Source organism: Clarias gariepinus, chromosome 21, assembly GCF_024256425.1.
Source record: "Clarias gariepinus isolate MV-2021 ecotype Netherlands chromosome 21, CGAR_prim_01v2, whole genome shotgun sequence".
Classification (NCBI taxonomy): domain Eukaryota; kingdom Metazoa; phylum Chordata; class Actinopteri; order Siluriformes; family Clariidae; genus Clarias; species Clarias gariepinus.
The window spans coordinates 19,788,135-19,806,812 of NC_071120.1; the positions used below are offsets into that span (position 1 = coordinate 19,788,135).

The following is an 18,678-nucleotide window of genomic DNA, read 5'->3' on the forward strand; positions in this document are numbered from 1 at the left end:
ACTATAAAAAAAAACAAGGTGAACCTATTCCACAGAATACTCTCAAATTTCGCATCAACTCATTTCCCCCCCATGTGTCAGCTTTGCAGATTTCATAAGAAGAAAACAAAATGACTAAATTTAGCGTCTGTCACTGCTGATTCTCAGAAAGACTAGTTACCAGAAATATTTTAAATCAACAGGACATACAAGAGGAAGTTAAAGACTGGCAGGAGGCAGGAGGACTGGGAAACACTGATCTGAGCATATAAAAGAAGATTGACCAGACTCATTCAATCACATTCTCTACAAGCATCAAGAAAAAAAAGCATACAATCAATATTCAGAGCATCAAGTGTGTTTAAGAGCAAAAGAAAAATGAAGTCTGCTGCAGTTTTTGTGTTTGTGTCTCTACTTATTGTTTATGTACAAGGTAAGATTCATTATCCTCATATGCACCTCTTTTACTGATATACAGGATTAAACAGAGTTGTAATAACTTAAAATATAACATTTTTATCTGTTTACAGGACAGGCCAGGCCCAGTGTAAGGAGGTGTTTGTGTCGGGGTCCTCTGGCGAATGCAGTTCGTCGAAAACATATAGACCAGTTTGAATATTATCCTGTTAGTGCATCTTGTGAAAATGTGGAAATCATGTAAGTTCAGTAACTATAACATCCATAACATTGTATAATATAACATCATTTACTTCTATTGAGTTATCTAACTTCTTATTTACTGTATCTCTGTAGTGTCATTCTGAAGAACGGTGCAGGGAAAAAATGCTTGAATCCAAAATCTGAATTTACTCAGAAATACATCAAGGAAGCTTTAGAACAAATGTGAGAGGATTTTATTAAATATTGTTTCAATTAAATCATGATATTTTATTTAAAAGTTGAATATCTGAAAGACAGACAATTCTAATTTTTAAAATCTGTTTTTCTTTTACAGGCGTGCTGGGTAAATGTGACATTACTGAACATTAGTGAAAGAAAAGAGCACAGAGACATATTTAAAATATTTTAAATGTTGTTAAAAATTGTGTATAGATTTCTTAAACATTTTAAATTTACAATTTATTTAAAGACAATGTTGTTTAAGATTTAAAGGGTTTAAAAAACCTTTAAAAATATTATTTGTATATTTACTGTACATACTGAATTATAATAAAGTCAGCACATACTGTAATAGTGCTTTATAAATTAAATAACAGACTTCTTATAAATTTGTAGGTGTGGACTGAGATAATAATTATGCTACTGTATTAATAAGATAATAGGGGGAGGTGTTTGCCACACACACACACACACACACACAGAAAAGATATTCAAAAACCTACACACACATTATTAAAACACTAAATTCACCAGTAGGAAAAACTACAATTCAATTACATTTTATTTGTATAGCACTTTTAACAGTCATTGTGATAATGGTCATTATCACGAAGCAGTTAGACAGTATTAAAAGAAAATTATGGAAATGTGTATGAAATGTATGATAAAATACAAATGAATTAAAATTACTCAGATTATCCCTGATGAGTCAGCCAGGGGCAACGGTGCCAAAGAAAACTCCCTGAGGTGACAATAGGAAGCAACCTTGAAAGGAACCAGACTCAACAGGGAACACATCCTCATTTGGATGATAACTGATAGCAGCAATTGTTTCGCAGCTGGAAGTTTAATATAACATAAGATGTTTTAAGTAAATATACACCCAGTTATTTGAGGCTTAAGTATAAAACTGTAGGAAATTCCAATCCTTAACTAATCGACTAAAGTCACAAGTCCTCAAAGAACAGCTGTCTGTATTAGCCAAGGCTAGGACTGTTATAATGGTAAAATACAGTAGAACCATTCCCAGTCACCACACGCATCCCAAGCAGACCACACTGGGCCTCCGGAAGTACAGCTCTAACCATAAGCGGGGCACCAGGATGAGTCAGACAGGTCTGGAGGGCAGGGAGAGTCTGGATCACTGGCAGCTCAGGAGCGGCATGTGTAGCTCGACAGTGAGAGATAGAGAGAGAGAGAGTATAAGAGAGAAAACAGTTAGGACTTACACAGTCACATAATGTAAAAGATGAATCACATGTGAATCCTTGGAAAGGGTCTTGAAAGAACTGTCTGTTATTTTGCTCATTGCCTGGTACAGGTGTCAGTGTCTCAATATTGCATATGCATAAAAATTCATACTGATTCAAGTACTGTACACTAGTAGAAAATTTACACTTCACAGGTAATGTTGAAACAGCTTGAAACAGCTCATTAGGTAATCAAATAAAATTAAATCAAATCTGGTGAATGTACTGTAAAGATCATGTCATAGTGTCATCAGTGTCTTCTTCATCAACCAGATCAGTGAAATGTCTCAGATGCCACCTAGTGGCTGGTTGTAGTATTTGCATGGAAACTATTTTAGCATTCGGTTTCCCATCTTCTAGCCTTGTAAATCACTTTCACTTCCAGTTGTACTTGTGGATTTCACTTTCTTATTTCTTATAAGTGGTCTCTCTGATAGTCAACAGTGACTGAAGCTAAATTTAGTCACTTGGTTTGGGTTTTCATTTAAAGGCCCAGGGGTAGCTCAGTGGTTGAGGCATTGAACTACGGTTTGGAAGATCCCAGGTTCAAACCTTTTCACCAAGGACCCAGAGTGTGAATACATTAGCTAAGACAGCTATTTTTGCTAATCTCTCAAAGTTTTGTTAGCATGATAATTGTGATGGTTATAAATTAGCTCTCATTCATGCTGCTATGCCTTTAAAAGTTAAAAAATATTAAGAAGTTCAGTCAACTCCTTGTACAGTAGCTCCCTGATGCTAAAACATTGTGTCTTTACTAACATGCACTCATTATGTACACCTTGCTAGTTCTGGCTCGGACCCCATAGCGTTCAGTTCAACACTTGTTCAACTAGCTGTATGTCACAAAATGTTGTATTTACTGTATTTACAAACAGAATTAAAAAAAAAACAGTGAGAGTAAATTGAACAGTGCTGTTCTCTCATATACTGTATAAAGTATAGTCACTGGTGCTCCTTTATGCCCTGTGGATGGAAGCATATGGATGCCCTGTGGATGGAAGGTCATCCTAGAAGAAAGCTCTCCCATTAGGATAGATTATTTTCATCATAGTATAAAGATGATCAATCAGGAGGATGTGTATTAATTTGTAGAAAAGCTTCCCTTAAAGGGGCTCAAACTAATCAGGTAACATACAGTATGCCAGTATACGCAGAGCTCCCGGGTTTTTCCTTAATTTGTTACATGTCTGTAGCCACACATTCAAAATATTTGTGCATGGCATATATGCACACTTATATGGACGTGAATTAGCATTTCCTACTTTTTATTTAATATTACTTATCTATACAGTAGGCACAAGGCGGGATACACCCTGGATGGGGTGCCAATCCATAACAGTGGGCACACACATACACATACACATAAACACACACAATCAGATGATCATTCACACACTTTGGGCAATTTGGAAAACGCCTGTTAGCCTAATCTGCTTGTCTTTGGACTGTGGAAGGAAACCCGGAAAACATACAAACTCTGCACACAGACCTGAGCGGGAACTGAACCCTTAACCATATTTTTAAAAATATCAAAGTTGCTTTTAAGCTTTGACATTAATTACAATTAATGTGTGGACATGTGTACAGTATATTTTAACTTACATTGCCATATGATTTATCTGAAATTCTAAACTGTGTTTACAGGACATGCATGCAAATTTAATGATCTAATTCATTTCCACTTAAAAGAGTTACATTTTTCCCTTTCATGTATTTACCCTTCTCCGTTTGATTACAAAATCGAAGCAGCAAAATCAGTTCTTCTTTCTCTGGAATCCTACTATTTCACAACCCCAAACAATTTCCACAGTGAAATCAGCAGTGTAACAAATCAAGAAGAGATTCAGAGCAGAACATTTCACTCCACATGAAAAGTTTTATCATGAAAGAAATAATATACAAATTAAGATATCTAGCTTTTTCAAATTTACAGCTGTATTAACATTAAATAGTTCCCCACATTATTTGTTAGTTTTAGTAACCACATGGTCATAAGTTACCTGCCGCAATATTCGGAAGGTGGAATCAGAATTTCGCATAAACCAAATGAAAGCCTGGGTCCATCAAACCCTGATCGACAGTTCTGTTCACCAGTGTAATGGTGTGGGGGTGCTTTCCTAGGACACTTTGGACACTTCATTTCCAATTAAACATGGTTTAAATGCCACAGCCATTGTTTAAATGCCACAGCCTTGCAATACAACAATACATACTGTTACAATATAGTACAGTACATACAATACATACTGTATTGTTGACCATGTCCATCCCTTTATCATAATAGGATAATAAACGCCACGTCACAATAAATAAATAAATTAATTAATTAATTAATTTAAACTTGATGCATGATGGCAAGAATGAGAGCTGATTTACAGTAAGACCACTCCACCTGTAGCTTTAGCTAATGTGTTTACACTCTGGTTCCTTGCTAATTTACTATCGGAAGGTAAGATTAAAGTGTGACACGTGGCATTTGAATGAAGAACTGAAGCATGCTTTGCCAAAGTACTTTGGTCTTCAAATTCTCAAATCTATTTTTCAAAATTTGCCATGGGTCAGCTTTGGTACTAAAGTAAGACTCCATTACTTGAAAACCCAAACAAAGTGACAAACGTCTACTCATTTACTGTTGACTATCAGAGAGACCATTTCTAAGAATTGAGAAAGTTAAATCCACAGGAAGTACAAGAGGAACTGAAAGGGATTTAACAAGGCAGGAACATGGGGAAACACCCCTCTGCATGTATAAAAGAGGACTGACAAGGCTTAATCATTCACAATATCCTCAAGCATCAAGAAGAAAATAATTCACTGAATCTTCAGAGCATCAAGTGTGTTCAGGAACAAGAGAAAAATGAAGTCTGCTGCGGTTTTTGTTGTCTTTGCTGGTCTACTTATTGTTCATGTACAAGGTAAGATTCTTAATCTTCAGATGCACCTTTTTCAATGATACACAGGATTATACAGAGTTGTAATAACTTATAATATACAATTTTATTCTGTTTGCAGGACAGGCCAGGACCAGTGTAAGGAGGTGTTTGTGTCAGGGTCCTCTGGCGAATGTGATTCGTCTACAACGTATTGACAAGATTGAAGTTTATCCTAGTAGTGCATCTTGTGAAAATGTTGAATTCATGTACGTCCAGTAACAATTAACATCCATAATAATGTATAATACAACATCATTAACTTCTATTAAGTTATCTAACTTCTTATTTATCCCTATAGTGTCACCCTGAAAAACGGTGCAGGGAAAAAATGCCTGAATCCAAACTCTCAATTTACTCAGAAATACATCAAGGCAGCTTTAGAAAAAAGGTGAGAGCATATTATTAAATATTTTTATATCATAATAATGCTGTTTTAGCTAGGCTCTATAACCATGGGCATCCATGATAGACAAAACAAAGATTTATTTTTTTATTCTATTTTACAGGAGTGCAGATTAAAGCATGAAATGTGTCTGAACAGAAGTGGAAGAGATTGCACAGAGACTTGCTTAAAATATGTTGTAAACATTGTATATATGATGTGTCTGCTGCTCAGTTTATGAAAGTTACTTTTGTATATAAATAGTAAATGTAAATAGTTTGTGAGGAAATGCAACATATATTTATTATTTTATATATCTTTCAATTTAATATATTGTTTTTGTACACTTATATCCTAATTTATAATAAAGTCAGCACAGAACAGTGCTTAAAATCAGAAAGCAATATGTCATTCTTATTAGCAAGATGATGTTGTTTTTTATTTATGTTATAACACAAATGTTAGACACCTATAATTTATAAAATAATGAGAGGATAGGAGGAGGAGAGGTACTTACCAAATCTACACATACAACTAAAGCATCAAGTTTTTAATTTTTTAATCAAGGAGTCATCCAAAAATTACAGTATGTAAATTAAAAAATAGAAATAAACATACTAAATTCCTGGTTCATAGGTTAAGACAATAAAATTTACATTATAACAATAATTCTGACTTTTCAAAACACACTTAATAAAATAAATATAATGACAAGAACAAACAAAACATTTTCAGTTATTATGGAGATAGCAGGGAAGCTCACCAATTCTCTGGAAGAAATTTCCCAAATCTTTTTTTTTTTTTTACAGTAAATTATATTTATCAGAAAGACCCGAATCAGATTGACATCAATTAATTCTTTAATAGTATCAATCTACCCTAACTTTATTTGAGAAGATCAAATAAACAACCGGAAATCACCCATAACAACACCATGAACTTTCACTGCTCTAAAACTCATACCGAATCACAAAGCACCAGGGCCTGATGGCTTCCCTGCTGAGTTTTATAAACATTTCTGGATCATTTTATCACCTCTCTTCTTCCAGATGATAACCCATTTAAAACAAACATCACATGAACATGAACACAGCCACAATCTCACTACTGCTCAATAAACCCAATGATCCAACATTACCATCCAGACACATTAATAAACACATTAAAATCATTACCAAAGTACTAGCTTATAGAAAAGTAAAAATCTCTAATACTCCCACAACCAGCCCAAACCAGTTCATCATACTTACTCTCGACACATAAAAAGCCTTCAATGGGTCTACCTGGAAATTCCCGTTTTCCTGTTTTAGAGAAGTTTGGCTTTGGGGAGGCATTTATCAACTAGATCAAAACTTTTTACACATCATCTTCTGGACTAACATCATAACATCATACATTTATTTAGCTATATTTTTAAATATTTCTGAATACACTCTCCTCTGTTGTTGCACACCAACAGCTGGGATGTGACAGACCATACACCACCCATTCCTTGATGTACAAATATATAATGTGATTGGTGCATAAATGTTTCATACAGGCCATCAGAGCTGTTTGAGAGCTGTCAGGGTTATTAAACTGTCAGTACCATACATGTACAACAATGCATTAAGGAGCAGGAGAAAGAAAAGCCTCCCACGAAAGCAGATGTCATTGCTCTCAATCATCCCCTGAAAACGGAAGATCAACCCGAGGTTAAAAAATACAAATAACTCATTTCAATTTAATTGTATGTTTAATAAAATTGTAAATCAAGTAAATGATCAATTTAATAAAACAATGCAGCCCTTTTCCTCTGCATATTCTTGTAAAGTTGGTTATAAAAAGTACTAAAATAAATTTCAGAGTGACCATTTTCTGTAATTAATTTTACATACATACATACATACATACGTACATACGTACATACATACATACATACATACATACATACATACATACATATTTGCAATAAATAACTACTAATTAGTTGTTGGGTCAAATTTGATTTCTTTTTTCCCAGAAGAGCTTAGTTATTATCCTTCCTACAATGTTTCCTACAGGCCATCAGAGCTGTTTGAGCACAGGATTGACACTGAACAAACTTACCAAAATATGCATCTTTGTCAGAATATCAGTTATCAAAATGACAAATTAAACTAACCTGGTTATGTGTTAAATAAATTAGTTGTTGTTTTTATTATTATTATTATTATTATTATTATTATTATTATTATTATCATTATTATTATTATCATTATTGAGTTGTTGTTGTTGTTTGAAAAAAAAACTTACAATCAGTCATGTATTGATAGTAAGCCAAAATTGTCTGTGCAGAAATCTGTGGATATTAAAATTACTAATAAATAAGTAGCTTGGTTAAAGAAACACATTTTTCCACATCCTCCTTCTTTTGCAACCAATAATGTGATCTGTTTTTCATAACACAGCTATTTGTAAAACAATCAAAATAACTGGGGACATTTCCACTTTTCCAATCAAGAGGAATAATGTATTGCTTTAAAACATACTTCCTTGTATCATTATTGTATAATGTAACAACATAATGTTCTTGTTTTTTTTTGTTGTTCCAGATTCAATGTTTTTTTTTTTTTTTTTTTTTTTACTGGGTTTTTTCCCATGAGGAAGGTACAGTATAAAGCATCTGAAAATATAATACCTTCGGTCAAAAAAAAAAAAAAAAAAGTGAAAGTTGCTTGAATATAACCCTCCTCCCAGCTCGTCTTATTTAACTCCCATCTCCTCACTTTGCCTCCCACTGGCTCAGTCCAGCTTCACAATGAGGGCTACAACTCTATCAGTTCTGTCTTTGGTGATATTTGCTCTGACTGCAATGCTTTGTGAAGGTAAGGTGGTCTTTATCTACATCATACAACATACAATAAATTCTTGTCTAAACCACCCATAAACAGTGTTACAAAAAATAATAAAAATGCTCCTGCAGGACGAGTTGAAGAAAAAGCAGAGCGTTGTTTGTGCAAAACGAAAGCGAAGGAAAGGGTTAGACCTGCACTTGTGAAGATGTTTGAGATATTCCCTCCAAGTGCCTCCTGTTTGAATACCGAGATCATGTGAGCGTGCATCAGTCTTGGCTAAACTATTTGCCATTAATCATTCTAATACTGCTGATACTTTATGTATTTTTTTATTCTTTTTCTTTATTGTGCAAATCATAAGGATATTAAACTTTGTTAATAAATTACATTATTGTGTTTATGCTCTTCAGATTGAGTCTAAAGCACGGAATGAAGGTGTGCCTGGATCCAAAAGGAAAACAAGGACAAAAATTCTTAAGGTGAGCAAACCTAATAATCATAACACATTCAACATGTCAGACATTTATATTTACTCGTTGAGTAAATACGAGTTTATCCAAAGAGAAATCATACAATAAAACAGTTGGTTAATAACTAACAGTGGCATGTTTAGTCTTGATGGATGGCTTGAACAAGAGATAAATACCAATAGATTTTTTCAACCCCCCTAAATATGATTAGTACAGAGTGCTCACTAAACATACATAAATTCTCAATATATATTTCTTTAATGCTTTTAGTGGACAGAAGCAAAAGAAAAAGCCCATTGGTCAAAGAGGCAACAAACTAAATAAGAACATGCAGCAAAACTGAAATGTGATTAAAGTGAATTCTCCTCACATGTGTGACTGCTCAGCATTTTCCAATAACTGCTTAAAGCTGATTTAATCACTTAATATTATATTCTTATATTGTATCAAGAAAAAAAAATCGGCCATGAATTATATGTGTTAACTGCTTATTTCTGTAATAAAAGGCATTATTGTAGGTACTTGTAACTTGTAACTTCTTACTAATATTTACTGTACTGTAATATTTTACTGTACTGCCTGTGTACTGTTCCTGTATCTACTGTATGGAAAAAAAGCATACATTTTTTGTGTGTGTGTAAATCAAATATATGCTGTACTTCTTTTTTTAGTAATGGAAAGAAATTGATCATTTTTATTTACTTTAAACCAAGTACCTTATGATGTTTATTAGATCATAGATCACTATTTAATGCTCAGTATTACACACAATAATGTATAAACATTTAGGTACAGATAACACATTGATTGACTGTTTGATGGACTGATTGAACAAAAAAATAATAAAACCTTAATTCACTTGCAATACAGTACATTAACTTGCATCCTCTATAAATTATTTTAATTCCAGAAAAAGCATAATGTACCAATCAGATTGGTACATTATGCTTTTTCTGGAATTATTGGTTTGTGTTGTTGGTTAATGTTGGAGGGGGCATGACTCCACTAGACCTCTGGTGTGTGTTTTTTGTACTGTACCTCCATGGATCAGATTTGTTTGTCCAGCACATGCCAGGCATGCTCGACAGATTGAGACCTGTGGAATTTGGAGGTCAAAACAGTGAAACTGAAAGGCTCTGGTCAAACAGAAACCTAAACCCACAGACATATAAATATGTAATGCGATGTCAAAATCTCTCTCCCTCTCTCAGTCCCAAAAAATCCTGAAATCCTGTCCTGTGTACAGCATGTGATCTGCCTAGAGTTTTTGAGGCTGTGGCTGGGAAAACGAGCAAGGGTGGATGGGGGCAGGGGGAATCATGCTGTCAGGGTTATTAAGCTGTCAGTACCACACATGTACAACAATGCATCAAGAAGCAGGAGAAAAAAAAGCTTCCCACGAAAGCAGATGTCATTGCCCTCAATCATGCACTGAAAATGGAAGATCAAAACGAGATTAAAAAATAAAAATAACTCATTTCTATTTAATTGTATGTTTAATCGAATTGTATAACAAGTAAAAGGTCAATTTAATAAAACAATGCAGACTATTTATGCAGAGTAAATAAATACATACATAAATACATACATACATACAGTGAAACCTTGAATTGCAAGTAACGTGGTTTGCAAGTTTTCCGCAAGACAAGCAAAGATTTGTTAATAAATTTTAACTTGGTAAACGAACAAGTCTTGGTTTGCGAGTACCGAGTGTCATGTATCACGCATGCGCTTCTTGTTTTGACCTCAAGCGTCACGTGATCACAACTGAGCCAATGTTTTTTCTTTCTCTTGCACTGCGGAATTGTGGGTAATCGTCTCCCCTGCTGGGTCTTAGTCCGCGTCTCTTACTGGTATAATCAACATTCGTGCACATGTATACTGTTAACTATAACACTGTGACCACATGTGTGTAAAAACATATTTTATTTTGTGTCTGTATGCGTGTGTGTACAGCGCGCATGTAAAGCAAAAGCATGTCTCATTAGAGAGGTTAAAAATCCATTTTCTCTCTGCTCAAGGCTCAGCCTGCTCTTTGTGTCGCGCCCGTCATTGGACACCGTGACACACACACACACACACAGAGTTTAAAAAAAGTGCAGGTTAATTTGTTTTATTTTCACTTAATATTTTGTGGTAATTTTTTATCAATTAATTTTTTTGGGCTGTGGAATGAATAATTTGAGTTTTCATTATTTCTTATGGGAAAATTCGATTTGGTTTATGAGTGTTTTAAAATATAAGCCCGCTTCTGAAACAAATTATGCTCGTAATCCAAGGTTCCACTGTACATACATACATACATACATACATACAAACATAGAAACATACATACTTACATACATACATACATACACACACACATACATATTTGTGATATGAATATCTACTAATTAGTCATTGGCCAAATTTAATTTCTTTTTGCCCAGAAGAGACTTATAAATATAATGCCATTTCTAGAGCTAAATAGAGCTAACGTCTCTCTAGCTAAACCACATTAAAAACATACTAAAATACCTTTCAATAAAACAATTATATGGTAAACAGCACAATGTTTGCAAAACAAATAATGTACACAAAATAAAGTAGATATGCAAACATTTAAGGGATGCAATGGCCAAGTAATCATCATTTGTGAAAATACTGTATATTGTTAAAAGATAAAGATTTTACAAGAAAATCTACACTTTTCATATAGTGTGTCCTTTACAGCTAAAGAAATCTTAATCTAGTAGAATTTTGAGGTGAATCAGTATATTTTTATATATATATCAGAAAGAGAAATCATTAAGTTTCCGTTTCACTCTCTTTCTTTCAGAAGAACCATGTATTTACCCACTTCCACATTGGATAACCCACCGAACTGATTTCTCTTTTCTTTGTAATGATACTACTGTACACTGGTCAGTTATAAACATTAAAAACATTAACATTAAAACCACCAAGGCTTTTGGTTCCCTTTGTGCAACCAGGCCAGCTCAGGCCCCACAGGGTCATGGCTCCGCAAAGCCTCTAGGAGTATGATGTGGTGTCTGGAACCAAGATTTTTGCAGCAGATCCTTTAGGTACTCTGTATTGTGGGTGCATCCCATGGGCTTGACTGGGTTTCAGGGAGTTTGGAGGCTAGTTCGGAGGCCTTGAGCTCTTTGCCTGCTGGGCCTCGTGATGTAATGGGTGTGCTGCTGCCTTTCTACTGTGGCCAGAATTAAATTTTTCCACAGTTTGTATTGTATTGGCTTTTAAACCCAATGCGTGAGTCTTCGGTGCCCATGATCCTGTCACCAGTTTATTGGTAAAAAAATTATAATTAATATTGATACATTAATATTCTGTGGTAAGGGTATGTTATGGCTGATTGGTGTAAAATCATAAATCCATATAAATTGCAAGTTTCAGGGCAGTAAAGTCCACTAAAGTAGGATATATACTGCTAGTGATGACAATGGGAATAAAACATGAGTACAAATTATTTTTCTGTTTAAAGGTACGATAGTTTACTTTTATTTAATTATTGTACATACAAAATATGTAAAACGTGGCAAGAAATATTCTTAAGCCATGGTCTTAACACAAGTGTACTCTGTTTTACTGTATGTGGCTGAGAAAAACTGTTTTTAAAACAGTTGTCCATAGGTCTTTTGTAAGTTAATTGATAGATATTCCTAATGAATGTTTATTTCCTGCCCTCTTAGGATTATCTTAGCAAGCACTTATTAAGTGCTGTTTACCAAGGAAATATTGTATGTTTTTTCATTTTTATAGAGCCCTGGCAGTCATGTATATCTAAACATCCATTATTTTGTGGAAAATGTGTTGAAAAGTATTGCTTTTTTTAAATTGATCTTGCTCAATTTAACTCCACAGACTTGACTAAAAACACATGATGAGAAACCAGATAGCGCTGTACTGTATGTTGAGTAACTTTAGTCATTGGACATTACTGATCACTTTAGAGAACAATGCACAGCCAAATGTACAGTACAACGTGATGATTTGCTTGCACATTCAATTGTCTGCAAACTGTCTGGCAAGACTTAATGTTCATTTATCATTTTACAATATCATTGAAATTTGTATTATGTTGCTGAATGTTTACAAATAAAAAACTACAAGAAAGTCTGGCTCTTTGGAAGCAAAATATGAAGAAATGAAGGGCAGCTCAAAGAATTTTTGAGGACTATATGTGATTCAGCAAAACTGCTAATTCTGCTAGCTTGCTTGTTATTTATAAGAATAAACAATAAAGCTTAATTGAATTGAATAGATCAGGTGTGCAAGAGGTCAGTTGTGGCGTAACTTGACTTTAAATTATCTGAATGGTTAAATCAATTGCATTAACCTCTCTTTGTTAGATGGTAAACAATTCTCATAGGGGAAGGTATGTTTAATGAAGCTGCAGATTCTTTTCTACCCAATGCAAAAAAAATTAAAAAGTGAAATTTAGCCTGTCACTGCTGTGTATAAAACTAAGCATTTCCAAGAAATAAGAAATCTGTAAGAGGAAGCTTAAAGTGAATGTGGTTTGATCAAATGCAGAGAGACGAGGAAACACTGTGTGTATAAAAATAGAAGCAAACATGTCTTATGCTAGAGGGTTCTGGTGAAAACACCTTCAGAATATCACCTCTGGATAAGGGTCTGTACAGGAACAAGGAGGAAAATGAAGTTAATGCAGTTTTTCTTGCAGTTGCATGTCTATTCCTTACATATGCAGGTAAGTGATGCTTCAGATCACAACCATTTTGACTGCAACTGATTGATTTGTTGCTACATTGTGTTTAAATGAATGTCTATTAAGATTTCAAATAAACGTACAGTAATTGATGTCTCTCTGCAGGACAACCAAGGATCAATTTAAAGAGATTTTTGTGTCAGGGTCAAGTGGTTAACTCAGTTCGCCTACAAAGAATTGACAAGCTTGAAGTCTATCCTCCAAGCACAACATGTCAGAAGGCAGAAATTATGTGAGTTCAATAGCTAATAGGTTTAAACACAATTTAGTTTCTTTCAAATATCTAAGTTGCTATTTATGTAGTGTCACCCTGAAGAGCGGCGCAGGGCTAAAATGTCTGAATCCAGAATCTGAATTTACTCTAACCTACATCACGAGAGCCCTTAAAAAAGGTAAGAACATTTTCTCCTAATAGATAATTTGTTACTGGATATTGTTCTTTTATCTGAGCTGTACACAAATTCAAGTAATTGCATTATATTCGGATTAAAGACAATTTAATTAAAATATCTGTTTACCTCTTTTAGGAATGCAGAGCGAATGTGACTGAACTGAATCCTCTGTGCACGTCAACATTCTTAATTCCTGAACAGATAAAGTTTGGCTTTTTACTATTTTATTTTGTCTTTGAATATTGTTAAAAATACATTTTCTAAAACTGCTGTTTACTTTATAAGTCACAATTATTTCTTTCCAGTTTTTTTAGTAAGCTTATGCAAACTGTAGCAAAAGTGACTGTAGCAAATTTTTAAGTCCATTTTTATTTATAGTATGAAGGTAAAATAATTATTTTTTATAATATGAATGTTAGCACCCCGTAATCATGACGCGGGACACACATTGCTCTGCTTAGTGACACACACTTGCATAAAGGACAGGAATATGGGCAGGAGCTAAAGATAACCAGCTTTAGTAGACCATCATTAAGCTTAACCATAATGAATTTCAAATCTAATTTCATTTATTTAAATGTCTTTTATGTGTCGACAGTGTAAATATGTACTTATGAACTCTCAAAGACATGTCAGCATTTTCTGCTGTTAAACTATTTACAAGAGTTCACGTCAAGATTGTACAAACTATAGGTGAACTCCCTTCATTTAAAAGAAACTGCAAAAAAGGGAAAAATAAATCTTTATAATCATCATATGTCAGAAGGCCTCATATCTACCTGATATAGAACATACTGTATATTACTGAATGCAAATATAACTGAACTTACTTTTCTTTAAAATACAAGCAAATTCTAAATAAACTGTGATGAGAAATTTGACTGTGAACAACAATAGAGTCTGGATCTCTGAAGGTTAAAGTAACATATCTTGTACCAACAGAAAACAAATGCCGGTAAGGGGGCCATGTCTTTCTCAGATTTTCCACCAGATGTCATTACTTAGCATTATTAATCGCATTTATAAATATTTATTTATTGGGCATTTACTGTAATGTATGTGAGTTCGTGTCATTCTGCTTAGGAAATCCTGGATCTTAAGAAGGCCTGGACAACATTATAAACAAAAACGTACCCGAGAAATATGCCAATTTCACATATCCAAATTGTTTCCCAAAATGTTATGGGATGTCAAAATATATGAAATATTACAATTTATTTTCGATTCTTGTATTAATTTTTCATCCTTGTTATTTTTTAGCAAATGCAACCCATATGGTATACAATACCATTCTAGTGTAAAGACTACTAATAATTATTTTGACTCTCACATGTCAGTTCAATTTAGCACATGTTGTTCCCACATGGGTTTTTCCCACAAGGAAGGAATGGCACACATGAAGATACAAAATCTCGGGTCGAAAGGAAAATTGAAAGTCAGTCCAAAGACACCCTCCTCCCCAGAGATTTTTATTTAGCTCCCATCCCATCGGTTTGTGCTCCACATTACCAGCCCAGCTTCACCATGAAAGCTTCAAATCTCACACTGGTGCTCTTGATCATCTATGGAGCCACTGTGATGTTTTCTGAAGGTAAGATGGTTTTTTATGAAATATGCATTTAAACACATGTGATAAAGCATTTTTTTTACTTTAAAATAATAAAATTGGAGCTAAATATTACTTTAGGTTACTAAAAAAACCTCTTTCCTCAGGAAGGATAGGAGGAACAGGAGAGCGTTGTTTATGCCAAGGAGCAAAGCTGCAAAAGAGAGTTAAGCCTGCACTCGTGGACAAGCTAGAGATTTTCTTTCCAAGTGCCTCATGTTCATTTACTGATATTATGTGAGTACTGTATGCTTCAGTCAGCGTTAAACAATTGGCCAATACTCAAACAATCACTGTAATCTTTATTGACTGTCCCTAGACAAATATTTAACCAAATACAGTACCTTATCAGCAGTGCTCTGAAATATTATGCTTTCTGACTTTATGCGCTAATAACTTTTACATTTATGTTTATTTTATGTAGAGTCACTTTAAAAAATGGAAGAAAATTTTGCCTGGATCCAAATAAAAAGCAAGGCAGGGCGTTACTGAGGTAAGTATCTCCCACTACTCGTACATCATGTGATTTAAAGCCACTTATCAAAACATCCACACAGTAATGCTCATTACCTTTCCTGTATGCTTTCAGGGGACAGAAGCAAAACACAGAACCCAAGATACCAAGAGGAAAAAAGCAGAAGAAAAACAAACAGCAAAACTAAAATGCTTATTACTTATTACTGCTAATACATAACAATCTGTTACTCTTTTAAATACGATTAGCACGGAGGACATGAGACAATCGTACATATATTAACTCTTCAAGTTTGAACATATGCACCTACAGTACCATCAGTGTAATTTTCTATTAGAAACTACTTTCATTTAAGGAGAGAATAGATAAGGTACCAATAAAAAAATGTCTCAAAAGTATTCTTTGAGTGCTGTTTATGTTGTCAGTTTCCACCAGATATTAATAATCATGGGTGAACAAATGAAAAAATTCATTACCTAGCCCATTCAGGCAGGTTTAAGCTACAACATGCTCATTAGTATTTTTTTGTTTATTTTTTTTTCCAGTAATGTAATACACTGAGCTAACAAGTGTTACTGTAGCAATCACACTATCAAAGGTACTGTAGTTTAGTAGTTAGATAGTTTAGGCCAAAAGTATGCATGCATGTATGTACAGTACTGTGCAAAACTCTGGAGCCACCCCTTATTTCTTTACATTTTGCTTCCAAAGCGCCCAACATCCTGTTTTTTTGTAATTTAGTCTTGAGAAATTGTCCTCCAAGCTTCCCAAAGGACTTTTTTTTTTTTTTTTTTTGGCTCTCATTTTCAGTGTAGTTCCTATATCTGACCATTTTCATTGTCTATAGCCAGGCAGTGACTAGGGAATCATTAAAGTATTGAAAACTTTAACCTAAACCATGAACCAGTGATAAACAGGTTTATGTGATGACAGATGATCAGTTTGGTTGGAACAGACGAGAGAGAAAATAAACTTTTGTTGTTGTTACATAAGCAATAATAATCTTTAGACACTTTGCAGCCTGTGACAATAAAACATTTGTTCCCATTTCTTTAATTTAATCTACATAACCTAATTAAATTTCTTATAAAGAAATGAGGGGTGGCTCAAGATTTTTGTACAGAATTATAGGTAAATTAAATAAGTCAATATCTATTCAGTTTCATCCCTTGCACTTTAATGAGGTCAGTGTAGTTAAAGCTTAGATCATTTAAGCCATTATTATTATTATTTTAAATAAACATACAGTTAAGTACAGTATATAGGGTTCAGGATTGTGCAGTATATTATGACATTTCCTTTTTTATTACAAAATAGGTAATATGATAATCTACCCAAACTGAGCAAAAAAACAAAAAGCCAAGATAATAATAATAATATGTTCATTATAACAGTTCCAAATTTTTGCCACGTCATTCCTATATTCTGGAAACGATTAAATTTCCTCTTTAAAAAAGTAATGATAAGGTTTGTTCCACCTGACATACCGGAAAACCAAATACACAGTTTAATGTCTGAAGCCTTCTTGTTAACACACACCGGCAAGGCTTTCATATAAGCACATATACTATTTTAATTGTCATTGACATATGCTGTGTTGCTGGCACAGTGAGTATTTCTGTATTACTTTGTGTTACTTAGAAATAAATTCATATTGTACAGTATATATAACAACATTACACTAAAAACTATAAATATTACTTTCATTATGTGAGTAGCTATTTATGAAATCCATTATATAACAAAAGTTTGTAGACACCTGACCATCACAACCATATATCCAGCATGATAATACTGTACCTCTGTGCACAAAATGAGGTCCATGGAGAAATGAGTTGACATGCCTTTTTTTAGAAGAAGTTGAGTGGCTTGCACAGAGCCACTTGACCTGGAATTTACAATAACAGGAAAAGAGGGAACTGGGACGTTTAAATGGCACTTGATCATATGATGGTCAAGTGTCCACACATTTTTGACCATATACAGTACTATATAGTAGCTGTATGTGTTGGTTTCTGAACCTGGGAAATACCATGTGTCATTTAAATCATGTTTCTTAAAATGCCATATTTTTTACCGTCTGCTTTTTTGTTTTGAGGAAGAGCATCATGGGATGACTTTCAATATAACTAAGATTTATTATGGGTGGGAAGACATCAAAGAGGTCAATTTTGCTAATCAGTGTGTGGTAAGATGAAACAAGATGTTTATGTATATATACATATATACGTGTGTGTGTGTGTGTGTATATATATAAACCTATATATGAAATTTTGAGTGTCCTAATGCTTCTGTTCTGTAAAGAGGTTACTATAACACAATATACAGTAGCATATAATGACGTGGAATTTCATGTCCTCATAAACACAATCCATTTCAGAACCCTTTAAAGCCTACTTATCCACAACCCAGACATCACCATTATGGTAAAATGATAGTTTCGTTCTGCCAAAAAAGGCCACCCAGGATGTGTGGATAAGCTCTATGTATTACTATATCTATTCACTAATAATCTGTAAACAATATCGAAATCAGTGGTAAGAAAATACCAAACAAATAACTATCTTTACCTGAATTACTGGTCATTGTAACACATTTAAAATAAAAACTGGTTTAAATACAATATTTTATTGTAGAAATCTCAGAAATTCTGTACTGTGCGGTATTTTTGTATTTACCACACCTGTAATCAGGTTTGTAATTTGCTTATGTGAGTATGTGATCACATGTAGAAGCAGAAAATAACAAATCACAAACACTCTCATTCATATACTGTAAATGATCGATTTTTCCCTGAATT

General features: G+C 33.9%; 3 protein-coding genes across 3 annotated transcripts; all 3 read left to right on the forward strand.

Moving 5' to 3' along the window:
- Positions 1 to 272: 272 nt before the first annotated feature.
- LOC128509318 (C-X-C motif chemokine 11-1-like) lies at positions 273 to 1,171 on the forward strand. Its single transcript, XM_053480997.1, has 4 exons — positions 273 to 412; positions 510 to 636; positions 733 to 822; positions 935 to 1,171. Exons 1-4 carry the CDS (start codon positions 358 to 360, stop codon positions 945 to 947), a joined length of 285 nt encoding a protein of 94 aa, XP_053336972.1. The 5' UTR covers positions 273 to 357; the 3' UTR covers positions 948 to 1,171.
- Positions 1,172 to 4,861: 3,690 nt separating this feature from the next.
- On the forward strand, positions 4,862 to 9,545 carry LOC128509079 (uncharacterized). Its single transcript, XM_053480650.1, has 8 exons — positions 4,862 to 4,987; positions 5,085 to 5,211; positions 5,304 to 5,393; positions 6,847 to 6,853; positions 8,080 to 8,233; positions 8,332 to 8,458; positions 8,614 to 8,682; positions 8,944 to 9,545. The coding sequence occupies exons 1-8, from the start codon at positions 4,930 to 4,932 to the stop codon at positions 9,014 to 9,016; spliced, it is 705 nt and encodes a 234-aa protein (XP_053336625.1). The 5' UTR covers positions 4,862 to 4,929; the 3' UTR covers positions 9,017 to 9,545.
- A 4,419-nt stretch (positions 9,546 to 13,964) lies between these two features.
- LOC128509311 (C-X-C motif chemokine 11-1-like) lies at positions 13,965 to 16,276 on the forward strand. The gene is made up of 4 exons (XM_053480988.1): positions 13,965 to 15,388; positions 15,511 to 15,640; positions 15,828 to 15,896; positions 15,993 to 16,276. The coding sequence occupies exons 1-4, from the start codon at positions 15,148 to 15,150 to the stop codon at positions 16,063 to 16,065; spliced, it is 513 nt and encodes a 170-aa protein (XP_053336963.1). The 5' UTR covers positions 13,965 to 15,147; the 3' UTR covers positions 16,066 to 16,276.
- The last annotated feature ends 2,402 nt before the right edge of the window (positions 16,277 to 18,678 follow it).